Source organism: Chrysemys picta, chromosome 15 (genome assembly GCF_011386835.1).
Source record: "Chrysemys picta bellii isolate R12L10 chromosome 15, ASM1138683v2, whole genome shotgun sequence".
NCBI classification, from domain to species: domain Eukaryota; kingdom Metazoa; phylum Chordata; order Testudines; family Emydidae; genus Chrysemys; species Chrysemys picta.
In genome coordinates, this window is record NC_088805.1 from 12048125 (window position 1) to 12072002 (window position 23878).

General features: G+C 44.1%; 2 protein-coding genes across 8 annotated transcripts in view; one reads left to right on the plus strand and one right to left on the minus strand.

The window, feature by feature from the left end:
* The first annotated feature begins 2483 nt into the window (after window positions 1–2483).
* DRG1 (developmentally regulated GTP binding protein 1) lies at window positions 2484–11191 on the plus strand. The gene is made up of 9 exons (XM_005288644.5): window positions 2484–2644; window positions 3020–3143; window positions 5032–5207; window positions 6306–6375; window positions 7559–7728; window positions 8184–8314; window positions 8532–8699; window positions 9806–9928; window positions 11072–11191. The coding sequence occupies exons 1-9, from the start codon at window positions 2603–2605 to the stop codon at window positions 11169–11171; spliced, it is 1104 nt and encodes a 367-aa protein (XP_005288701.1). The 5' UTR covers window positions 2484–2602; the 3' UTR covers window positions 11172–11191.
* A 3872-nt stretch (window positions 11192–15063) lies between these two features.
* The window catches only part of EIF4ENIF1 (eukaryotic translation initiation factor 4E nuclear import factor 1), a 42090-nt gene continuing 33275 nt past the window's right edge, over window positions 15064–23878 (minus strand). For 5 of the 7 annotated variants that reach the window (XM_005288640.4, XM_065567885.1, XM_065567884.1 and 2 more), the window contains 6 exons: window positions 23499–23638; window positions 22050–22134; window positions 19941–20073; window positions 17327–17668; window positions 16872–17036; window positions 15064–15846 (listed from right to left, as the gene is read on the minus strand). In XM_005288640.4, the coding sequence (XP_005288697.2) occupies window positions 15605–15846; window positions 16872–17036; window positions 17327–17668; window positions 19941–20073; window positions 22050–22134; window positions 23499–23638 (1107 nt within the window). In that variant the 3' untranslated portion in view covers window positions 15064–15604. The remainder of the gene's footprint in view (window positions 15847–16871; window positions 17037–17326; window positions 17669–19940; window positions 20074–22049; window positions 22135–23498; window positions 23639–23878) is intronic. The other 2 variants (XM_065567883.1, XM_065567881.1) reach the window with 1 other exon arrangement.

Genomic DNA, 23878 nt, shown 5'->3' on the forward strand with positions numbered 1-23878 from the left:
TGGCCAGTGCATCCGAGTTTAGATTGCTGTCCAGAGCGGTCACAATGATGCACTGTGGGATAGCTCCCGGAGGCCAATACCATCGAATTGCGGCCACACTATCCCTAATTCGAAATGTTAAAATCGATTTTGGCGCTACTCCGCTCGTCGGGGTGGAGTACAGAAATCGATTTAAAGGGCCCTTTACATCGAAATAAATAGCGTCGTTGTGTGGACGGTTACAAGGTAAATTCGAATTAAAGCTGATAAATCCGAATTAAAGTCGTAGTGTAGACCAGGCCTGAGATGTCCCATCATCTAACTGCCATTCTTACACCTGTCCATTTCCACGTGTCACACAGTCTTCCAGTAACTTCTTTGGATTTAATTATTCAAATTAGGGGGGCTTCACACTAAAGAGAAAAAATATTACTCCATGTATAACCCTTTATCAGTCAGGCTTTGAACAAGCCTTGCTGCACTGTAAAAGATTAAGTTGTAGGTTGGTGGTGCTTGCCTGAAACACCATGCTCTGTTACTGTTAGGAGATGTTGATCTTGTTGGGAAAGGCTTAGGAGGGTTCTGCCAGCTCAGAGGCAGGTAGCTCCTTATTTCCCCTGGACATAAGAGAGATGAGAGACTTTCTGAGGATCTGGGCTAAGCAGTTTTGAGGTAGGAACCCTAGGAACAACTAAGCCTGAGGAACAAGCTTAAACAGAGATCTATTGTTAGTATCTTTGTTAATTAAACCAAAATCTAGGAAGGGGTGAGTTTTTAGCCAGATACAATATATGCACTTCAGTTTAGAACCAACTGGACAAGCATCTACGCATGTATGTTTTACACCAATAATGGAACTAGGAATTCTTTGTTCCTGAGGGTTGGTTGTTATGTTAATCTCAGTAATTATGTTTTCAGGATGGTTATTGACTTTTTTTTTTAAACAGGACAGGAGGTATCATGTGATCAGAGTTGTGGGGAGACACCCCAAGGTTTGGATTGTGTTTTTGTGTAGCACTAAGTCCTCGTGGTATATCAGAGACCCACAGGCCTCTCCACAAGAACCACCGAACATACTTATTAGGCAAGAAGTGGGTGGAAATCCTCTTTTAGGTAGTACTTTAGATTTATTTTAAGAGCTAGTGTAACCCCTCTCTGTAAAGCCCTCAGTTCCTTGGACTGCTTAAGAAACTAAATTTTCAATACACAATAAATTAAACAAGTATCTATAGTTAGGAGCTTCCCTTTCAAGGGCTAGTAACTTTTCCTTCCACCAAGCAGCCACTATTTACCCAACCTGATCTGTTTTATATACATATTAGCGGCAGCTGCCCTGCCCTCTTACCTTGAACTCTGAAGGGGATTTCTCAGGATCCAAGCTCCCTTTCTCCATGGAGAATTTGCTTTGCTTTATTTGGCAAACTGGGGAGGGTTATACAGCCAAGAAGGCCTTTTTTTAGGGCCCAGAGAGCCTGTACTGCTCCACCTTTTTGTTTACTGGTAAGATTTACAGATCCACTATGTCACTCATATGGAGGGAGATGTCTTCCTTTTGTAGTTTTAAAACCATTATCTTTTTATGAAGAAAGATTTTGCTGTGTGCTTCAGTGAGACATTTAAAATCTCCCTCATACAAAATACAGTTTTACTGCCTTGGAATTGCAGCTGGAGGAAGAACTAAGAGTGGGGTCCCAGTCTACGACTAGGGTCCCTAGGTACTCTGGTAATGCAAACAACAGCCATAATAGAAATAGGAGTGTGTTTTCCCACCGACTCATAATTTTCTGGCACTTGACTCCTGATTGCAGTTGTTACAGTCTCATCAGCTAGAGTTTTAGCTCAAGCTGTAGTAGCCTATGCTTTTAGTTACACTGGGAAGTCCCTGGTGCATCAGCTGCCTTGCTATGGGCAACCGTGATTCTCCAGCCTCTTTCCAGCCATGCCTAGTTGGTAGGGAAGAGGAAACCCTTGAACGTGTTTTATTTTCTCTTAATATCTCTGAAGCAACTAGAGCTGCTCTTTGCCTGGCTTGTTTCCATTCCCCTCTCCCCGTGCAGGTTGCCAAGCAAAGGCACCTAGTAGGAGGTTGGGGAACAGGTGGGGCATCTCCGGTGTGGCCCACTCTGACCACGCTGTGACAGCGCAGCGTGCCAGGCTACCCACGTCCTATGGCTTGAGGGTTAGGTGAGGCCTCGGGACTGGGGCGGCTGCGCGGCGCAGAGGGCGGTGCTGGCTCCTAGGGGGCGCTATGGCGCTTAGGCCGCAGATCCACTAGCTCTGTGACATTGAGGCTCGTCCTCCTCGGGTTGGAGAGGCGGAGTTTTCTAAGGGGGCGGGGTTAGGGCGCAGTTTCGTGTGCGGGCGGGGCTCTCTTCTGGAGGTGGTGGCTTTGGGGAGAGGCGGAGTTACGTGCCAGAGTGGGTAGGTCTTTGGGCGTGGCCTTGGCTCGTGAGTGGGCGGGGGTATCTTGAGGAGGTGGCCGGCTCTTTGGCATGTAGTGGGAAGCCGGTAGAATCTCGCGAATGCTGCCAGACTCCCGCGAAGCTTTGCGCCTGCGCAGTGCTGGGTCTGAGGCGCGGGGTCGGTGTAGCTGGTCGCCGAGCGGGCGGGGATCGTCGCCAACATGAGCGGGACATTGGCCAAGATCGCGGAGATAGAGGCTGAGGTACCCCCCCCCCCGGGAGGGCCCCCGCTGATGGGCTGGGCGGGAGAGCCGAGCTGCCGGCTCGGAGGGGGGCGGCTGGAGGCTGCTGGCCAGGCCAGCTGTGGGTCCCCCGGCCTGCGGGGCGCTGCGCCCGGCTGCTGCCCCTTCCCGGCCCCAGGCGGCTGTGTGGCGGCCATGGCGCTCCCAGGCTCCGCGCCGGGGTGACGGCCCCGCAGGTTGCTGATGGGGGATCAGGACTCCTGGGTTCTCCGGCCTACTCGGGCGCCTGGGGGCTCCCCGGGCAGAAGGTGCCGCGCGGCCGGGCCACCCGAGCCCTTGCGACCCCCTGGCTGCCCGCCCGGTGGGTCAGTAGCGTTGCGCTGTGACCTTGTGCAGATGGCCCGGACGCAGAAGAACAAGGCAACGGCGCACCACCTGGGGCTGCTGAAGGCTCGCCTGGCCAAGCTGCGACGGGAGCTCATCACCCCGAAAGGAGGCGGTGGCGGTGGTCCCGGAGAAGGTGGGTAGCCCCTCGGGAGCACTGCACTAGCGCACCTCGCCAGAGATGTCACTTCCCGTTTCCAGGGGCAGTGTGTGGCCGTAGCTGAAGGAAACGGGTGTCTGTTGATCTTTGGATGCCCTAATTTTCTCCTAGGGCAGGGGTAGGCAACCTATGGCACGCAAGCTGATTTTCAGTGGCACTCACACTGCCCAGGTCCTGGCCACCGCTCCAGGGGGCTCTGCACTTTTAATTTATTTTTAAATAAAACTTCTTAAACATTTTAAAAACCTTATTTACTTTTGTCATAACTATAAAGGGAAGGGTAACAGCTGTCCTGTGTACACTACTATAAAATCCCTCCTGGCCAGAGACTCCAAAATCCTTTTCCCTGTAAAGGGTTAAGAAGCTCAGGTAACCTGGCTGGCATCTGACCCAAAGGACCAATAAGGGGACAAGATACTTTCAAATCTTGGGGGGGAGGCTTTTGTTTGTACTCTTTGTTTGGGAGTTAGTTTGCTCTTGGGACTGAGAGGGACCAGACATCAATCTAGGTTCTCCACATCTTTCTAAACAAGTCTCTCCTATTTCAAACTTGTAAGTAAATAGCCAGGCAAGGCGTCTTAGTTTTACTTTGTTTTCTCAACTTGTAAATGTACCTTTTACTAGAGTGTTTATCTTTGTTTGCTGTACTTTGAACCTAAGACTAGAGGGGAGTCCTCTGAGCTCTTTAAGTTTGATTACCCTGTAAAGTTATTTTCCATACTGATTTTACATAGATGATTTTTATCTTTTTCTTTAATTAAAAGCCTTCTTTTTAAGAACCTGATTGATTTTTCCTTGTTTTAAGATCCAAGGGGTTTGGATCTGTATTCACCAGGGAATTGGTGAAAGGTTTCTCAAGGCTCCCCAGGGAAGGGAATTAGCTTGAGATGGTGGCAGCGGACCAGAGCTAAGCTGGTAGTTAAGCTTAGAAGTCTTCATGCAGGCCTCCACATTGTACCCTAAAGTTCAAAGTGGGGATACAGCCTTGACAACTTTACATACAACAACAGTTTAGTTTTCTATTACAGACTTATAGAAAGAGACCTTCTAAAAACGTTAAAATGTATTACTAGCACGCGAAACCTTAAATCAGAGTGAATAAACGAAGACTCGGCACAGTACTTCTGAAAGGTTGCCGACCCCTGTCCTAGGGTATGTCTACACAGCAACTGGGAGGGCTCTCCCCGTTGCTGGGGGAGAGACTCACTGGATCCACTCTAGCTAGCTACTAAAATTGTAGTGTGGTGCTGCTGCAAAGTGTGTGTGTGTGTGTGGGGGGGGGATAGTCTCAGAATACAGGTTTCAGAGTAGCAGCTGTGTTAGTCTGTATCCCCAAAAAGAACAGGAGTACTTGTGGCAACTTAGAGACTAACAAATTTATTTGAGCATAAACTTTCGTGGGCTACAGCCCACTTCATCGGATGCATAGAATGGAACACACAGAAAGAAGATAGTTATACATACAGAATAGTGGTGACAGCTACAGTGAGGAACCACGCTTTTTTTTTTCTCCTTTGTTAGATACAGAGCCTCAGAAAGAAATTGCTTTAATCTCTAGGTATTTGGTATGTAGATTTATTTAGGATTTGGTGAAATGGGTGCATTAGCAGAAACCTGAGAGTGGCTATTAATGGAGCACCTTGCAGTAGCCTTAATTTTTAAATGTGAAACTGTAGTCCATGTTAGGTACATCTCTCATAATCAATACTCCATATTCACCTGAGTAGCCTGTAGGCTGTGCCTCCATAGTAAAGCTACATGGACTACACTTCCTCTCGTTGGAAAGTATATGTCATACTAATGGGTCTCCTCTCCAAAATCAGAGGACCTTTGAACTTTCTTGTTAATTTTTTTTATATCGTAGGTTTTGATGTTGCAAAGACTGGTGATGCCCGAATTGGGTTTGTGGGTTTCCCCTCAGTGGGGAAATCTACTCTGCTGAGTAACCTTGCTGGTGTGTATTCTGAAGTGGCAGCATATGAGTTCACCACACTGACTACTGTGCCTGGAGTCATTAGATACAAAGGAGCAAAGATACAGGTGAGAACATTTTGCTCACAAGGTGGGATATATAGCTTGGCCCTGGTTGTAGCTGAGCCATCTAGTCTGCTGTTAATAAGTTAGAGGTAAAGTAGTATGTGGGAATGTTTTGAGAAGACACGTCTAAAAACCTTTTATTGAGTTTTAACTTTAAACCGTTGTCAGTACTTCTCACTGTGCGTTGGAGGGAAAGTCCTACAACAGGGGAGTTCTTCTTCATTTCATATAACACAAATCACCATGTTTCATTCCACCAATACAGAAAGGGAATAAAAGTTTTGGGTGTTGTCGTGGATAATCAGCTAAATACGAGCTCCCAGTGCGATGCTGTGGCCAAAAGGGCTAATGTGATCCTTGGATGAACAAATGGGAAATCTCAAGTAGGAGTATAGAGGTTCTTTTATCTCTTTGTTTGGCCCTGGTGCGACTGCTGCTACAACATTGCATCCATTTCTGGTGTCCACAATTCAAGAAAGATGTTGATAAATTGTAGAGGGCTCAGAGAAGAGCTATGAGAATGAATAAAGGATTAAAAAACATTCTGTGTAGTGATAGACTCAAGGAGCTCAATCTATGTAGTTTAGCAAAGAGAAGGTTAAGGGGTGACAGTGTTTAAGTATCTACTTGGGGAACAAATTTTTGATAATGGGCTCTTTATTCTATCAGAGAAAGACATAACACGATCCAATCGCTGGAAGTTGAAGCTAGACAAATTCAGACTGGAAATAAGGTGTAAATTTTTAACAATGAGAGTAATTAACCATTGGAACAGTTTACCAAGGGTTGTGGTGGATTCTCCATCACTGACAATTTTTAAATCAAGACTGGATGTTTTTTCTAAAAGCTATGCTCTAGGGATTAATATGGGGCCTGTGTTACACAGGAGGTCAGACTAGGTGATCTCAATAGTTTCTTTTGGTCTTGGAATCTATGAAAGCTATGTGTGGTAGTCAAAGGGGAAATAATTGTCTATTATCGTTTATTCAGATGGCCAATAGATTTAGTAAATATTATAAGTGGGAGGAGATCTTTGTTTCTTTGTGGGAAGGGAGGCATTCTGTACATAATGGATTTCCTTCCTGTCTTCTAAACACACAGCTTCTTGATCTCCCAGGAATTATTGAGGGAGCTAAAGATGGGAAAGGCAGAGGCCGGCAGGTCATTGCAGGTGAGTGACTGCTTCCTCCAGCCCTAAAACAATCGCCAATTTAGCCATTATCTTTCGTGCTGGTGGAAAGGCCAGGTTTCAGAGTGGTGGTTGTATGGGTCTGAGATTGCTTTCTGGACCCTGGAAATCCTGATATGTGCTGTCAGTATTTCTAATGCTGTGGAAGCATTGGTTTCTTTTATGATGGAGTTATTTAATTTGTAGACAGTGGAGGTGTAGCTATTTTCCACTTGCATGACTAGATTGCCTGCCTGAAGCTTGGGCTATTCCTAGTGCTGAGATGTTCTTTGTGTCATTATGGCTTCTGCCCTGAAGTACACTAATGTTTCAGAGGCAGACACAATTTCATATTAAACAAAGCTGTTTTAAATTTCTCTCACACACTTGTTTCCTATGTCTATTATTGTGGTATCAAAACATAGACATCAGGATTATTTCAGCCACTTAGACTCTGACCTAAAGAATCTAACATCTGCATTAGGTGACATTATTTGACCAACACTTAAACTGGTAGCGAAAAACCAAATAGATTATAGGCCGAGAAAATATAGTGATGCTTTAAAAATGTGACATGACTTATTCCTTATTGGTTCCCAGTGGTTTTACTGACTTCATCAGATGACACATGCCTCATCTTAATTTCAGCCATGAAATAACTTATTGCTCACCTAACATGTAAGTTTAGTGACACTGAAGATTGAAGTCCTCTGTTAAACTAGAAGTACAGCTCGGATAGTGGGAGTAAATGCTCCCCACATTGCTTCCCCAACTGACTTCAATTATTACTTCTAGAGGTAAAAAGATAATTTAATTCTCCAGGGCCATTCAATCATTGGCCTCTGTCTGCTATCCAGGGTATTAACTAGGTAGGTTTAAGTTCGGACTAGATGATCTAGTGGTCCCTTTTGACCTTAACCTTATAGTTCAGAGATTTTGATATTTGATGTGATGTAAACATAAGGAAATAGACTAAGACTAGACATTTAGCTCTTGTAGACCTCTGAACATAATTCAGATGGTAACTAAATTGCAGTTGCTACCAACATAGGTAGGGTTCAGCCCACTGATGGTATCTCATCTTGTCACCAACTTTGATGGATTTTTTTTGTTTTTCTAGCGGTACTGTGCTTTTGAAAGCGTGTGTGAATTTACCATTTGAGGAACTTTATTTTCTGATCCTCAGTTGCTCGAACCTGTAACCTAATTCTGATTGTTCTGGATGTACTGAAACCACTGGGACACAAAAAGATAATTGAGAATGAACTGGAGGGCTTTGGAATACGGCTGAACAGCAAGCCCCCCAACATTGGTTATAAGAAGAAAGATAAAGGTGGCATCAACCTCACAGCTACTGTAAGTATGGAAATTGCAACAGGCTGTTATGATGAGGGATTCAGAAAGCTGCTTGATTCTAGGAAGATGCTTTTGCCATGAACGGATAATCTGGAAGCATTGGTTCTATGATTAGGAAAGGGTCTTCCTTCTGCATCTGGGGTGCTGGTTCTTGCAGCAGTGACCTGGAGGCAGTACTTGTCATAACTAAGTGAATGGAAGTGCTGCTTCTGAAAACTTCTTACTACAGCCATTAGTGGGATAAGTGGGATCAATAAGATAATGCCATGAATTGAGGTTCCTCTGCACTGTACCCAAGCCATCTATGCCAAAAGCATCCACTCCAGTGATGTGCAATCTATTAATTATTTCTGGTCAGAATGCAGTTTGTGCTAGGTGCTAGCATTAGTAATTGTAATAGCTGATTGAATGTAAATTCCTCCATTCCCTATCTAACATTGTGTCTGTGTATACAGTGCCCCCAGAGTGAGCTAGATGCTGAAACAGTGAAGAGCATCTTAGCAGAGTACAAAATTCACAATGCTGATGTCACACTGCGCAGCGATGCTACTGCTGATGACCTAATCGACGTTGTTGAAGGAAACAGGTACTGTGTCAGGGCATGGAAATCCTGCTGTGTGATTAGCATGCCTACATTTAAATGCTATCCTACAAAGTCTATTTCCAATATAAGCCAAGATATTGATGCAGTTTCACTAGTCCTTGTTTCATACCCACTCTCAGATGGTTTTTCTTATGAGAGTAGAAGGAAGTAATTTTGGGTGTTGCTGACATCCTCATATCACCCTGTTTTCTCTTTGCAGAGTTTATATCCCATGTATTTATGTGCTGAATAAAATTGACCAGATATCCATTGAAGAACTGGATATCATTTACAAGGTGCCACACTGTGTACCAATCTCTGCTCACCACCGCTGGAATTTTGATGATCTGTTGGAGAGAATCTGGGACTACCTGAGGCTGGTGCGAATGTGAGTTCTAATGGCTGCTGATTTTCTGCATAGTTAGGTAGAGGATTAGCTGGGAGTCCTCATTCATCCATTCTAGGTATAATGGCTTCTTGCAAGCAGGTACAGAACATTGTCATCAAAAATCTGTTTTATTCGATATGTAAATCAGAGGCCATGCAGTTTGTCTGCTGTATGATTGGGATAACAGACGAGAGCTGTTTCCTCAGCGTTGGGATCTGTGTTGCCTTACTTCAGACATGGGCAAACTACGGTGGCCTGCAGGACCGTCCTGCCTGGCCCCTGAGCTCCTGGCCGGGGAGCCTAGTCCCCGTCCCCTCCCCCGCTGTCCCCCACAGCCATGCCGCTGGGCAGGCCACACTCTGGCCTGCCGCTCCCACTGGGCAGCGTGGGGAGCGCAGTTGGCTCTGGCCAGGTGTCGTGGCTGCGAGCTCCTGCTGCTGGTAAAGGGGTGAGGAGCAGGGGGGTCGGGTAAGGGAAGGGGTGGTTGGATGGGGCGGAGGTTCTGGGGGGTGGTCAAGGGATGGGGAACGGAGGGTTGGGAGTGGGAGTCCTGGGGGGCCTGTCAGGGAGTGGGGATATGGATAGGGGTCGGGAGGGCAGTCAGGGGACAGGGAGCAGGGGAGGTTGGATAGGGGGTGTGGATAGGGGTTGGGGGCAGTCAGGAGACAGGGGGGTTGGATAGGGGACGGAGCTCCCGGAGGGGGCAGTCGGGACAAGGAGCAAGGGGGGGTTGGATGGGTTCGTGGTTCTGAGCGGGGCAGTCAGGAGGTGGGAAGTGGGAGGGGATGGATGGGGGCAGGGGCCAGGCTGTTTGGGGAGGCACAGCCTTCCCTACCCAGCCCTCCATCCAGTTGCGCAATCCCAATGTGGGCCTCAGGCCAAAAAGTTTGCCCACCCCTGCCTTACTTCCTAGTAGGAGGATAAGAGGTGCTTTGAAAGGATAACTTAAAAACAGGACTCCCACTACAGTCTCAAGAGTAATTGTTGAAGATGTGTTTTAGGGTGGTGTGGAAACAAGACCCTGTTGTGGAGACCCTGCTGTGTTAAAAGAAAGATGGGAGGGAGGTAGTGCTTGTTATTGGCTGATTGCTCATTCTGTACTGCAGCTACACCAAACCTAAAGGACAGTTACCAGACTACACTTCTCCTGTGGTGCTTCCTGACTCCAGAACCACAGTGGAGGATTTTTGTATGAAGATTCACAAAAATCTCATTAAAGAATTTAAGTAGTAAGTATTGGCTGCAAAAGACTGTTACCATATGCCAGAAATGCAGTAACCCTCCCCCTCCCCCCGCCATGCAGGCATTCAGGGAACCCACCCAGCTGGAACCTGGTGCCAACTTCCCCTCTAGCTGGGACGTGCTTGATATTTTTCCCCTCCCACCCAGGCCCCACCCTGCATCTTCCCTGCCTCCCCCACCCCCAGCTTCCTACATGCCACAAAACAGCTGTTTGCAGTGGGTGGGAGGGAGGGGGAAGAGTTGGTCAGTGGGGCTGCTGGCAGGTGAGAAGCACGGGGGAGGCGGAAGGAGCTTGGCTGCCAGTGGGTGCTGCTGAGCAGCACTTGCTAATTTTTCTCTGTGGGTGCCTATAGGGGTGACCCTTCCCCTGCCCCAACTCAGCCCTGACTTGGACCTGCTGTGGAGAGGGGGAAGGTGCCTATCCCGCAGCCCCATTTCTAGAGCTGCTTTGGCAGGGAGAGGCGCCTCTCCCGCACAGCCAAGATGCTGCTGTGGGGAGAGAGAGAGGTGGGGGAGTTCTCTCCCCCTGCTGTAGCCCTGGAGCACTCTTCTGCACCCCAAACCCCTCATCCCTGGACCCACCCTGAGCCTGCACCCCCAGCTGGTTCCCTCACCTCCCCCAACCCTCTGCCCCAGTCCTGAGACCCCACCCCATGAATTTTATTTGTACCAATATGAAGGTGATGCATGTCACATCACCTCTATATTGGTGCATTTAACAATTCATTCTGCACACGTGTGGGAAAAATTAAAGGGAACACTAAATCTAACCATAGAATCATAGTGTTCGAAGCAATGTTTCTTTGCTATTCTGTCTCTGGATTGCTTGTGAAATACTCTTCTGGGACTATATACGTTTAAAAGCATGAAAATAACTGTAATCCACAGCATGATAGGTACTTTACCTATCTGTACAAGGAGCTGTTTTGCTTTGCTTGCTTAATAGTAGCTGTGGCTGATTCTATTCTTCAGTTGGGGTTGAGACAAAGATCATTTGAGCAGGAACTTGTATATATCTTTTTATAAAGCTACCTTCTGTGTATACAGAATAGCACCTGCCTGTCACAGTAAGCAGGGTATTATGTGGCACTTCCAAGCCTTGTAAGTTAATTTTTCTCTCTTCCCTTTAGTGCACTGGTCTGGGGTTCATCTGTTAAACACAATCCACAGAAAGTTGGCAAAGATCACACACTTGAGGATGAGGATGTCATTCAGATTGTGAAGAAATAAAATTGTTCCTGCTAACTTGCCATGGTGGCTGACTCAGTCAATGTCACTTTCTTCCCTTAAGCTCAGCTTTGAGTGCTGAAGACCAGACCTTGTGGAGGGGGAAGATTACTTCAAGGATATAGGCATGTTTGATTCTTTACCACTGGGGAACTCATAAGCCCTCCTTTCAGAGGAGGAAGCCCTGATTCTACTAGTCTTCACCAAAGGTGTTTAAAGATTGAAGGCTTTATGCCTTGCAGCTCTGGTTAATAGCTAATCCCTCAGCCTTCTGTATCACTGAGCTACAGCCAGATAGGAGGAATGTTACCCAATACTATCAACTTGTTAAATATTTAATTATGCTACGTGGTAAGGCCACTGACCCACATTTCACTTTCTGTTGTCTACTTAAGAGTTTATGTTGGTGCTCTTTAGTCATCACTTAAGTTCTGCTTGGGTAGTAACAGAATGGGCAGTAACAGAATGGGCTTTATGTCTAGGGTTGCTAGGGGGCATTGAATGGATAATTTTGGATTACAGGGATATTTCTGTAATGTTTCTCCATTTAACTAAATTCTGTTGCTTGACATTACAGGAGAGAGTCTCCTGAAAGTCCATTTTCCTTTCAGCTGTAAAGCATGAGTAGTTTCATGTTACATCAGGGAGATCTACAACTTGCTACTAAGATTAAATGTCAGAAGAAAATCACTAGGTTATGTAGTTTAGTGTAAAAAAAGTGGTTTTAGTTAGCAGAATACTTGTCTGTCCTCTAATGCAATAAGTTCATGGGAGTTTTCCTCGTACAAGAGTATAACTGCTTGTCTGTTTCATCATCCATTTGCAATGTAGAAATATAGCACTCACCTTGTCTATTGTACCTGCTACTACTCCCTTTCTAGAAGCAAAAGCACCCTGGAATTTACCTAATGCGAAACCAACTTAATCTGGTTAAAGAATGACCAGTGGTAGTGCATCTGTTGGCTATAATTTTATAACCAAGGAGCACTCAGCATTGAGTTTAGATATGTTAATCAGGAGATAGGCTAAAGCTTCCACCAGCATTCATTATCTTTCTTTTGTACCTAAAAGCAAGCTCCTGGTTATGGTGAAGGTAGTAGAATCCCTCAGTGACAGCCCTCTAGATGAGTCATTTAGGATAACCACTTTCCCTAGTAATTTGCTAGAGTTATACAAGTTCCCCTCACCATAAAGACCTATGACATGGAAGGACATTACAGTAGCCTCTCTTCCTGGCTAAGATAAGGACTAGTAGGATGCTGTATGCAATTTGTGAAACTTTACTAGTTTGTTTATTAGGCTCTTCAATATTCATAGTCTATAGCTGAATTACATACAACAGCAGTAAATATTCTTATACCCATCTCCATGTATAAGGCTTGGTCTACACTAAACCCCCAAATTGAACTAAGGTATGCAACTTCAGCTACGTGAATAATGTAGCTGAAGTTCAAAGTACCTTAGTTCAAACTTACCTCGGTCCACACACAGCAGGCAGGCTCCCCCGTCAACTCTGTGGTACTCCTTGTCTAGCTGGAGTACTGCAGTCAACAGCGAGCACTTCCTGGTTTGACTTATCGTGTCCAGACAAGATGCGATAAGTTGAACCCAGAACTTTGATTGCCAGCTGCTGAATTAGCGGCTGGGTGTAGACATAACCTAAATACAATGGCACACTTAGGGTGTTTGCAGTGAATAACCACCACTAAAGCCTCCTTGAAAGGGCACAGAAAGGAAGTGGGAGAGTTCCTGATAGCCCATTTGTACAATGTAAAAACTGTACTTGCTTCAATTAATTTACTGTACTGCTCTGGAGAAGGGTTGTAGATCCTACAATCCTTTCCTTATACTTTAACACTAGGCTAAGGCTTGTCAAGCAGGACAGGGATGAAGGTTTTATTGCCCCTGCTTCTTCTCACCCCCAAGAAAGTGTAGGTGCCCTGGTGAAACTACCCTGTAGTATGGCACCCGTTCAACCATTTAAGTCAGACGAAAAGGTACTTTGCAGGATTCAGTAGCCTTCTGTGTTCTATACTAGGGGTTCTCAGCCTTTCCTTTGAGTCCCCTTCTCCCTACATGCTATAAGAACTCCACACTCCACCTATCCCACAACTGTTTCTCTGCATATAAATACCGGAGCCAACATTAGGCAGTAACAATCAGGGCAACTGCCAGGGGCCCCATGCTATAGGAGACTCAGTAGCTCAAGCTAGCTTTTCCCTTTTATAGATAATTTGCAACAATTCAGCTTTGGAAAAACAATATTAACAGTAAGCATCTGCTAGCACAGCCTTGGCAACTGGAAAGGCTGAAGTAGGTGTTTTTTTTTGTGCTGGAGCTAGTTAACCAAGGAAGACTTCCTCCAGGCACTTCACTTCCTGAAGTTACCATCATAACTTGAAGTAAGCCCACTTTTATATCTGTCCCTGTACCATTGCATTATTCAGATCAGAACATAGAATAGAATGCTATTACAAACAGACATCTTCACAGAACTTACTTTTACAGCATAACCACAAGGCAGTCACCTTCAGGATAGAAAGGAACTAGTTACTGCATTTGGAACTCTTAAAAGTTAGGGCATTGGTTTACAGCCATTACCTACAGAGTTACTCACTTCAGAAAATATTTTTGCTTAAATACCCATGGAATAGCATGGCAAGAAGCAAGTCACAGCAACAGGATAGCTATCACCTGAAGGGACAGTTGTGTTTAAGAGCAGTTGAGACAGAAAGCTGGTAGAATTGACTTTATTTACAGAATGCTATTGGGAAGTGTCAAGTTAAAAATTTGAGAAGTTTTACAAAGATGGGCTGTGATTGTATGTTTTATATCACTGACCTTGAGTGAGTATAAGTAACAACCAGTGAGAGACTTTATACTAAATATTGGTGATCCCCATGGATTCCACATTAAGGATGCCCACCTGTTCTTTCTGCACAAAAGTCTCTACTTATCTGAAACTTCCTACAGCTTGCTGGCTGTTATAGTACAGTTGGTGATTTTCTGCTGCTGGTTTTACAGTCAGAGAAGAGCAAATCCTGGTGATAATTTTGAGTTTGCTTTCATCTTTAAAATAAAGGGTACAATGTCTGATAAGCAGGTAAGACAATAGTACTAGACTCCCAGTGAGAAAGTGAATGCAGGAACCATGCAGTAGAAGGAAGGAATACACATACTAGCTGTTCAGAAAAAAAAATGAAGCACAGGTTTAAAAAAACAAAAAACAAAAAACCACACAACCCTTTTTAAAACAAATATACAATAGGCTCACAGAACAGCTTCACCCCTCAAAACACAAGGGAAAAAAAAGCAAAGCCAGATTTCACAGTAACTGCATCAATAGATGCATGCTAGATTGGGACAGGGAACTGGGACTCCCCTCTACAAGTAGAGCTGGAGACAGCTACAGTAACTTGTTCTATGCTATGGTTAATGTGAAGAATTGGGGGGTTGAGGAAGAGTAAGAATGTTAAAGGCTCAAGTTGTTGACCTTTAACTTTGGAAGATCCATATTAAAATAATTGCAGCTAAACAAGAGGACCAGAGCCAACCCTGCTGTGAGCACTATGACAACTAATACAGGATGCATTTACCTTGACTAAATATGGAACTGTGTGCAAAGTCTTGGACTGCAGACTAAAGGACTGACCCTTTTGGATTACTGCACCAGGTCTCATCTTTGAAGCAGTTTCAAGAAACTAAACTATTCCCTCCTTTGATGGAAAAAACACAAGGAATCAGACATTTGTTGGACAAGGAGCAAGTTGTGGGCTTTTACTTTAACTACACTGAATCTGCACATTACATAAGACAAGGAGAAATGTGCTTGGAGAGGGAGACGTGAGAAACAGCGAGAAGAGAGAAATCAGCTTTATCTTGTTCACTCACACACTTGGCATTTGCAACTTTAATCTTAAACAAATAAGTTCCACATGTACAATGGAGCGATCCAAACCATAGGCACAACTAAAGCTCAACTTATCAGCTACTCTTATGTACAGCTGTATAGGTTCAAAAAAGCTATCCTAGGTATATATACAAAAGATGGTTTATACACAAGTTTGTACACAAGGGTCTATACATTTAATTTTCTGCAGGAGGAACCCTTAGCTGCTCCCTCTACACCAGAGGATATCAGCACTTCATTCACATATTTTACAAAAACAAAAAATAGACATTTCCAGGATTAAACTGGCTTTGTATTGCATCTAAATGTCTTCAGGCTTCATGGTTCAAGCCATATGGATCCTTCAGTCTTGACCCAGACATGGAGACCAGGACAGGTGCCATGTGCTTTAGTCTCTTGAAAAGAAGTTCTGCACAGAGTGCTAAAAATAAAAGCCCCAAAACAAACCGGTGAAGCACAATGTATACTATCAGGACTCTTTTTCCAGTCTAAAGAAACAGCTACCCATCCTCGAAGAGGTCACTGCTCACTGCCGATATTCCAGTTCATCTACACTGATGACTTTGGATGGCATGGAAGGGAGGGGCTGCTGCAAAACATCTGAACCAAACCATTTTGCAAGGCCAATAGGAGAACCACTCCTCTGGCTGGTGCGATGGTCAAGCTGTGAGTGTACATGAGGCAGTCCAGTCCGAGATGGCACATTCTGAGGGGTGGTTTGCACACCAACAGCAGATCCCTGTGCTCCAGAGGCTGGAGAATGGAGAACTATTAGGAGGTAGAAAAAGAGCAGAGTTAAGGCCAGGAAACCCTTTTTCGGTCTTAAGAAGAATTGTGAATGAACAGCTAATATGGAAACTGGACAGGGCAAATGTGAGCTACTATGGCAGGGGTCGGCAACCTTTCAGAAGTGGTGTGCCGAGTCTTCGTTTATTCACTCCAATTTAAGGTTTTGCGTGCCAGTAATACATTTTGATGTTTTTAGAAGGTCTCTTTCTATAAGTCTATAATATGTAACTAAACTATTGTTATATGTAAAGTAAATAAGGTTTTTAAAATGTTTAAGACGCTTCATTTAAAATTAAAATGCAGAGCCCCCCTGGACCTGGTGGCCAGGATCTGGGCAGCATGAGTGCCACTGAAAATCAGCTCGCATGCTGCCTTTGGCATGCGTGCCATAGGTTGCCTACCCCTGTACTATGGGGTTCAGTATTTTCCTAGGCTAATAACTACATGTTGATCATATTGATGCTACTGTGCAGTAGCATTGGTCAACTCTAATTAGTACATTGTTGACTAGAGAGAACCACATCCAGATCTCAGCTGAAAGACTATCAGCATGAGTGTTAATCTCAAAGATTAAAGGAGTAATAAGAGTTGGGTTATCTGAGGCCCCCAAAATAAGGGGGGGAAAAGGTAAAGAGGCTGCTCAGCCTCTGTAGGTGGTAGAGGCACTAATTGTGCCACAGGAGGCTAAAAACCCACTCCATCAGCTGAAGGCAAAAAGTCACCTCATGATCCAGAGAGTGTAGTCATGCTACAGTTAAGTGGAAAGGAAGGTTCAGACTTTCAAAGCTATCTTGGGAATTTACATTCTCCCCTGAAGCCTAGTTCTCATGGATGACAGTTTCCTAAATAGCTTTGAAAGTTTTAACTGTAGCATACAGATACCAGGTACCTTCAGTTAGCTAAGTTCATTAATTGAACATGGGACAGTACAAAGAAGTTCCTAGGGTGCAGATTAGTCAGGTCTAGAAGGCCATAATTATCTTGGGTTCTCTTGTTTAACCTACCTGATCGCTGTAGTTGCTGTTGCATCATTGCCAGCTGCAGAGGTGTCCCAGAGCGTGGGTTTAAGAGGTGATGGCCAGCTGTTGGTAATGGATAAAAAGGCTGGCCCAGGATGGGAGTAGATATTCCCTGTATGTGAGACAAGTCCACCCCTGGAGGAATCATACCTATTGATTAGACAAGGGTGGGGGGGAGGCCCATTACTTTATTAAAATGTCAGAAATATAAACAGAGGAGCTTCATTTGAAAGGCACACTTGTTTAGCAATTGCTGGTTTGTGAGAGTACTGTCAGTCTTATGAAAGGAGTTTGTTGTAATAGGGAAAATAGCCTATTTGTGGCAATCACCACACATCTTAGTCTAGCATTATGTAAGGGTGTCAGTGCTTAAGAGGCCAAGAACAAGTTTATTTTGAAGTTTCACCCTAGCAATTAAGTGGTATAAGTAAGAGGATTACCTGCTTGCAGCAGAGGAAGATGTTGTGGATGCATCCCCTGTGCCAGCATCCTCTGGACCAATCCTGGATGCAGTTGATGAGTAGGTCGTACAATTGGTACATGGGGAACAAGGGGTACCTGGTGAACAGGACGAAGGAAGGGAGACCCTGGTACAGGGGAGGCTGTTGTAGGAGTCTTTCTGCCAGTTGATTTAGGCCTGTAGTCTTGTTCTTTGGTGCAACGGTTTGGCTGAGAAAGCGGTGTAGAACATGCAGAGCGTTGCAATGCAGCTAGTTTGGAACTTATAGCAGGTGAAGTATCTTGGTCTGCATTCTCCACCAAGCTAGCTGATAGTAAGTTATCTGTAGTCAAATTAAAATATGACTTTAAATCTGATTTCTAGTTGTGCAATGTACAAAAGGCAGAAATGTCTTAAAGCTAGGTATGGTATTTGCTAGACTATCAATTACAAGTCTGGAAGATATACAAGAGTCTGAGCTTAGTCAGATGTCTTCCTACCACTTCCCTCATCTTTCCTGGATTCCTTCAGAAGTCAAAGGAAAGTTGAGGAGGCAATGATGAGAAAGGAGTCAGTATCTGAGTTTGACAAGAGTGGATTTTTTTTTTTTTTTTTTTAGTGTCTCAGCTTTATTAAATTCATGCTGAAATACTGACAAGCTAGGTCTAAAAACCTAGTTCAGTACAGGGATATCCCTCAAACCCAGGTTCTTCAGATTAGCTATATGAGCGTACTAACAATGCCCTTATAGCTCCAGGATTGGATGCAGTCTTTACTGCTAGAGGAGCATGCCTGGAAATCTATTTTGTTTTTTTAAATAGAAAATCAGGGTTGGAAGGGACCTCAGGAGGTCATCTAGTCCAACCCCCTGCTCAAAGCAGGATCAATCCCCAGACAGATTTTTGCCCCGATCCTTAAATGGCTCCCTGAAGGATTGAACTCACAACCCTGGGTTTAGCAGGCCAATGCTCAAACCAGTGAGCTACCCCTCCCCCAGTTGACAGGTTATAATTTAGAAATACAGCTAGATTTGACAAAGTGATACTTGGAAGAATTAAGTTTGTATTCTTGGGGATAGACATTCAGTCTTATAACTACTGGAATTAATCACATGCAAATTGGAGGCAGTCCTTACTTTTTTGGGGGGCGGGAGGGAGGAATAAAAACAACAAAAACCACCACAAAAGAATGAACAGGATTATCAGTTTTCCCAAAGATGAAAAATTTACAGGCAAGACAAGCTTCTCATCTAGTAAGCCAACTTCCACAAAAATTTAACTGGTAGAAAGTAGAAATGAAGAAGGGTCAACAAGTGTGTTAAGGAATAATAGTTACACAGGAGGAAATTCCTGCATATCCTGGTAACCAAGGGCAGTGTTAACTGAGGATGCCATGTCCACTAATGTTTAGTGAAGGTGGAGAGACCCAAGCTGCAGCTTTTCAGATCTTACACTGTCTCTCCTCTCTTCACATAGTACACTCCTCCATTGCAGCAACCTCTAAGCCCAGTCCTCCATCAGTCTATACTCATGCCAGTTTTAAGGTTAGTGGTTTAACAATTACTTCAGACCCCAGCTCAATTTTATAGTCAAGTTACAAAGTTAATCAGTGGATGGAACCTAACCATAGGAAATGCACCTCTTACTCAGATGTTTCTGTCAGGCTAGTTACATCTTGCCACATTAATTTCCAAAATATGATGTGTGAGGGGTAGATGTTTTACCCAGGTATTCATCTTAAAGAAATCTTGTCTGGCTCTTGATGCCATTATAACCCCCTTCACCCCTGCAATCTTCCATATAAATCCTACAAGGTGCAGCTGAGGTATTAATAAAACTGCTACTGGATCACTGGGGGAGTTAGAAAGCCATCTTTTACCATGCTCTATTTAGTCAGCTGAAATGACTGTCAAAGGGAGTAGAGAAAAGGGCCATTATTTCATTAGTGACAGGTCAGAGGCAGTTGCAGAATCTTCACAATATAAATTTCTCAGTTCCAGTTTACCCTTCTACCATGCTATTTTTATTGCTCAAAATAGCAATTGGTTGACTATTTCTTCTTAACTTCTCTGGACATCCTTTAAGCAACGTGACAATCTGCATAATAAAATCTCAACTGGCAGAGCAGTCATTTAAGGGCAGTCTTAAGAGTTCTAGATTGCACCTGATCCCCAAGAACGCCTCTCAAATAAGGAAGAGATGGAAGTGTCTCTAACATGGTAACATACACAATTCCTACTGAACCAACGTACCCTTTTCTAATAGGTAGAGGCCAAAAAACCCTGTTTGCAAGTCTAAGCCATTAGGCTTTAGATGTTCAGGACATCCTTTTAGACACCACTGTGCAACTATATCCAAGAGGATCTGACCTTAAGGAAAAGTGAGTTATCAAAGCCCACAGTGGTGGAATTTTGCTCAGGGAGAGGCAAGCTAGCTTCCTAGTAAGAGGTACAGGAAGTTTGAAGTACACCTTCATAAACACACTGTCCTGAGGTTGGGAATGTCTTAACACTACTTTAGAGGACCAGACTTGAATTTAAGGAGCAGGAATTCACAGCTTTGATTCTAGCCTTGTGTATTGGTGAATCTGCCTTCAAGAACGAAGCATTACAGTACCTTCGTGTGTCCTTTGACCTTCATCTTTACTATCATTGGCTTTCATTTTCCCAGAAACTGGCTCCTCCTTATTTTTTTCTTTGCTTTCATACATCTTACGAATCACTGAGGTAGGTGTGAAGGAAGGAGAGAGCTGTGAAAAGAATAACGGATTGTGAGCAAATGATCTCTTGTACTAACTGTTCTGGGTATTAGGCATCTGTTAAGTGTGCAAATGCAGAATCTTTTTTTTCTGCAACCCTGCACAAGGTCACATGTATCCCAGTAATCATATTTTCCCTTCAAATAAACATTCCCCACCTAAAGTCAAAGTTTCCTGTCATGTCTAATGTAGTTGAGCCCCCAACCCCAAGATTTTTTGCTTGTCTTCACTATTCTGGGTTTATTTTCCACTTTTTCTTATAAATCTTTACCCAAGGTTTGCAAAAGTGCATGAGTTTACTTTGTACCAGAAGAGCCCAGAGATTATTAGAACAAAGGTTCTCAGTGTTTATACTTAAGGATTGGTCTGCACTTGAAAGGCAATTCAGATTGAGAGAGGATATGAATTTAAAGCACAGTAGCTATTACTGAATAATTCCATGTGGTGACAAGAGAGCCTTATTCTGGTTTAGCTCTAATCCACTTTCAGTGACTAACTCCCAGTGTAGACAGGCCCTTAGAGTCTCACAAAAGAGACTTCCCCTTCCAAATTACGTATCTTCGTGGAAATTAACAATTGCTTACATGGAACCAGTTATTAGGAAGGTGTAATTTTAGCTGTTTGATGCAGCAGCTTGAAAGAACCAGAATGTGGTGGCCAGAGTTCTTGCCATGGGCCACCAGCAAGTGCTCTGCAGACCAGCTGGGGAACTATTGTCTTTGTATCAAGGGGGGACTTTTCTATACTGTAGTGCATATTTTACTTAAATTCTTAAATGTCAAAACCTTTATTTTTGTTCAATTGTGGATTAACTGATCACAAAACTACTTTCATAGACTTAAGTCCTACATAAATTCAGTTGAATTTATTGCCACTAATTGTTTCTACTGAAGGCCCAGATTCAAGAGTTATTACAATTCTAGGTTCTTAACTCATGATCTGATAGACTGTGGTGTGCAAACTTTTTGACCTGAGGGCCACAGAGTTCTGAAACTGTATGGGGGGCTGGGTAGGGAAGGTTGTGACTCTCCAGACAGCCTGGCCTCTGCCCCCTCTCCGCTCACTCCCACTTCCCACCCCAACTGCCCCCCTCAGAATTCCTGACCCATCCAACCCCCCCACCCAAATCTCCTTGTCCCAACTTCCCCCTTCCAGGACTCCTCTGCCCCAACCCTAACTGCCCCCCCCCAGGGCCCCACCCCCTATCCAACCCCCCCTGCTCCCTGTCCCCTGACTGCCCCCTAAGACCCTGGGCCCCTTATCCAAACCCTCCTGCTCCCCACCCCCTTACCATGCTGCTCAGAGCACCAGGACTGGCAGCTGTGCTGCCCAGCTGGAGCCAGCCATGCCATCATGCTGCCCGGCAGGAACTCACAGCCCCACTGCCCGGAGTGCTGGCAGTACGGTGAGCTGAGGCTGTTGGGAAGGGGCCGGGGGCTAGCCTTCCAGGCCAGAAGCTCAAGGACTGGGCAGTACAGTCCCGTGGACCAGATGTGGCCCACAGGCTGTAGTTTGCCCACCTCTGTGATAGAGCACAAGTGCTTAGTATTTTCTTGGGGGAAGAGAGAGAAGGGGGTCACACCCCCAAGTTGGGAACTCGAACATTAAGGCACCTAATTTTCACTAGTCATGAAAATTCAGGCACTCATGTTAATCCTTAAAATTATGTTTTCATATTAAATCAATATATGAGAGGCTGAGGACATTGTTCCAAATCTAAGCGGTAATCCAAATGAGGTTAAGGAAGTAGAATGACTAACCCTTGGATAACTATATTGTATATGGCCATCTGACATGCCAATAGAGATTAATTCATCCCAGCCACAAATAGTTATTCTCAAACTTCATTAATCCAACCGTAAGTTATTTACAACTACAAGGTATTTCAAGAATGGCTATTAGTATGCGGCTTTAACCCTCTTCCTTCTCCATATTAAGGAAAAATTAACATTGATGCAAGTACTGACCATGCTAGTGATGGATGCAGCAGGGGCTGGAGAAGATGCATTCCCTCTGTGGCCTGGTGCCGGAGACTTAGTCACTCGCTGTTGCCTATGAACAGACATGAATGTTAAGAGGCCAAGGCAGCATTGGAGTGTCTTGGTAATCCTGCTTTTCACCTTTTTGATGCTAAAAATAGGTACAATTTAGGATATACCAAAGTTAGTGACTGCCCAGGTATCAATGCAGTATTTCCAAAGTTCACCCTTTATAGATCACACTGCCATTTAAATGCCAGTAATCATTTCCTGCATCAAAACAATGAATTAACTAGTCATTGTGCTGTTCAAGAAAAGCAAAGCCTGTACAGCTGATTTTTCCCATCACGATTTTCACTTTTGTGGGTAAAGGAGGACTGTAGATTCAATTTTCTATCGAGTAGTTTTGGTGTTTAAAATAAGATTTTCACACAGTCTTCACTATAGTTCTGGTCTTTAAGTTTATTCAGAAGCTAATGGCTATAAAATGTCATGCATCTTCCGGTAGTTCTAGTTTTTTTGGCTTCGGATTCTACAAGTTCTAATTACATTAAAAGTAGGCTCTCAAGATGGGTGCTTTGCTGTAAAGGGTGTTTAACAATATACCTCTGTCCATGAAAGCCAGCCAAGATGCTAGACAATCAGCCTTCAAGGTGGACATTGCTATGACTACATAAGTCACCTGCTAAGAGGTAAAGTAAAGTGGATGGCCTGTTTACCCACAAAGATACATTTTTCATGCTATGCCTGAGCTCTATTGCTTAGAAAGCAAATTCCAAGATCAGCTTTATTTAGAACAAGGAGTAATGGTCTCAAGTTGCAGTGGGGGAGGTTTAGGTTGGATATTAGGAAAACTTTCACTAGGAGGGTGGTGAAGCACTGGAATGGGTTACCTAGGGAGGTGGTGGAATCTCCTTCCTTAGAGGTTTTTAAGGTCAGGCTTGACAAAGCCCTGGCTGGGATGATTTAGTTGGGAATTGGTCTTGCTTTGAGCAAAGGATGCTCAAAGGATGTACTAGATGACCTCCTGAGATCCCTTCCAACCCTGATATTCTATGGATTCTATTACTTTGGCCTATGGCAATGCATACACTTGCACAGCCACAAGAACAAGGTGTTTTACACATCAGCTGCAATTACAAGTTCAGGTTTTTCATATGATGTTTAGTAGGACTGTTTCTTTATCTTCCACGACATAAGTTCTGAAATCCTGTTTTCTAGTCCGGCACATTAATCCCCTTTACATCACACCATAAGCCAATATAAACTTCCTGGCAATAAGGCTAGAATAGGTGCCTTGAAACCAAAGTACATCCATTATAGAGGAAGGGTAATTAGCTATTGCTCCACTGAAAAGGAATGGGGCACAGAAAAGATGAAAGGCACACACTATCATAATTAAGCGTTTTCCAGTCAAGCAAGATTTTAGAATCTCACCTGTTCCTGAAGCCATCTCTGCTTTTGTCCATTTGTGGTTTGCCAAAACCTGGTTGGTAGAAATTTGCTGCCTGCATGGCTAAATCATGTGGTAGAGCTAGTCCCTCTAAGGCAGCTTGCTGCATCTCCAGTGGACTCATCTGAAGTCAAGGAGGAGGGGGCATTAGAATCTCAGTGAAGCCTATTTATTTTTTATCCCAGATCTTGCACTATTCCATAAAGGGAAATACAAAGGTTTGAAATAGTTGAGAGTATTCACAACTACAGAGTCAACAGGAGTGGCAGACATTTTAATAAGTTCCTCTGAGAGTTAAACTTGCACCACTGAGTTACTGTCTCCAATTCATCTCAATACACTGTTGCAAAACTTTAAAAAACTA

What these genes read in the sequence shown, in the direction of transcription:
- DRG1 (XM_005288644.5), top strand. Translation starts at nt 2,603, where the DNA reads ATGAGCGGGACATTGGCCAAGATCGCGGAGATAGAGGCTGAG. An exon ending in TCGCGGAGATAGAGGCTGAG is followed by an intron (nt 2,645 to 3,019) that starts GTACCCCCCCCC and finishes GACCTTGTGCAG; the next exon opens with ATGGCCCGGACGCAGAAGAA. An exon ending in GACGTTGTTGAAGGAAACAG is followed by an intron (nt 8,315 to 8,531) that starts GTACTGTGTCAG and finishes TTCTCTTTGCAG; the next exon opens with AGTTTATATCCCATGTATTT.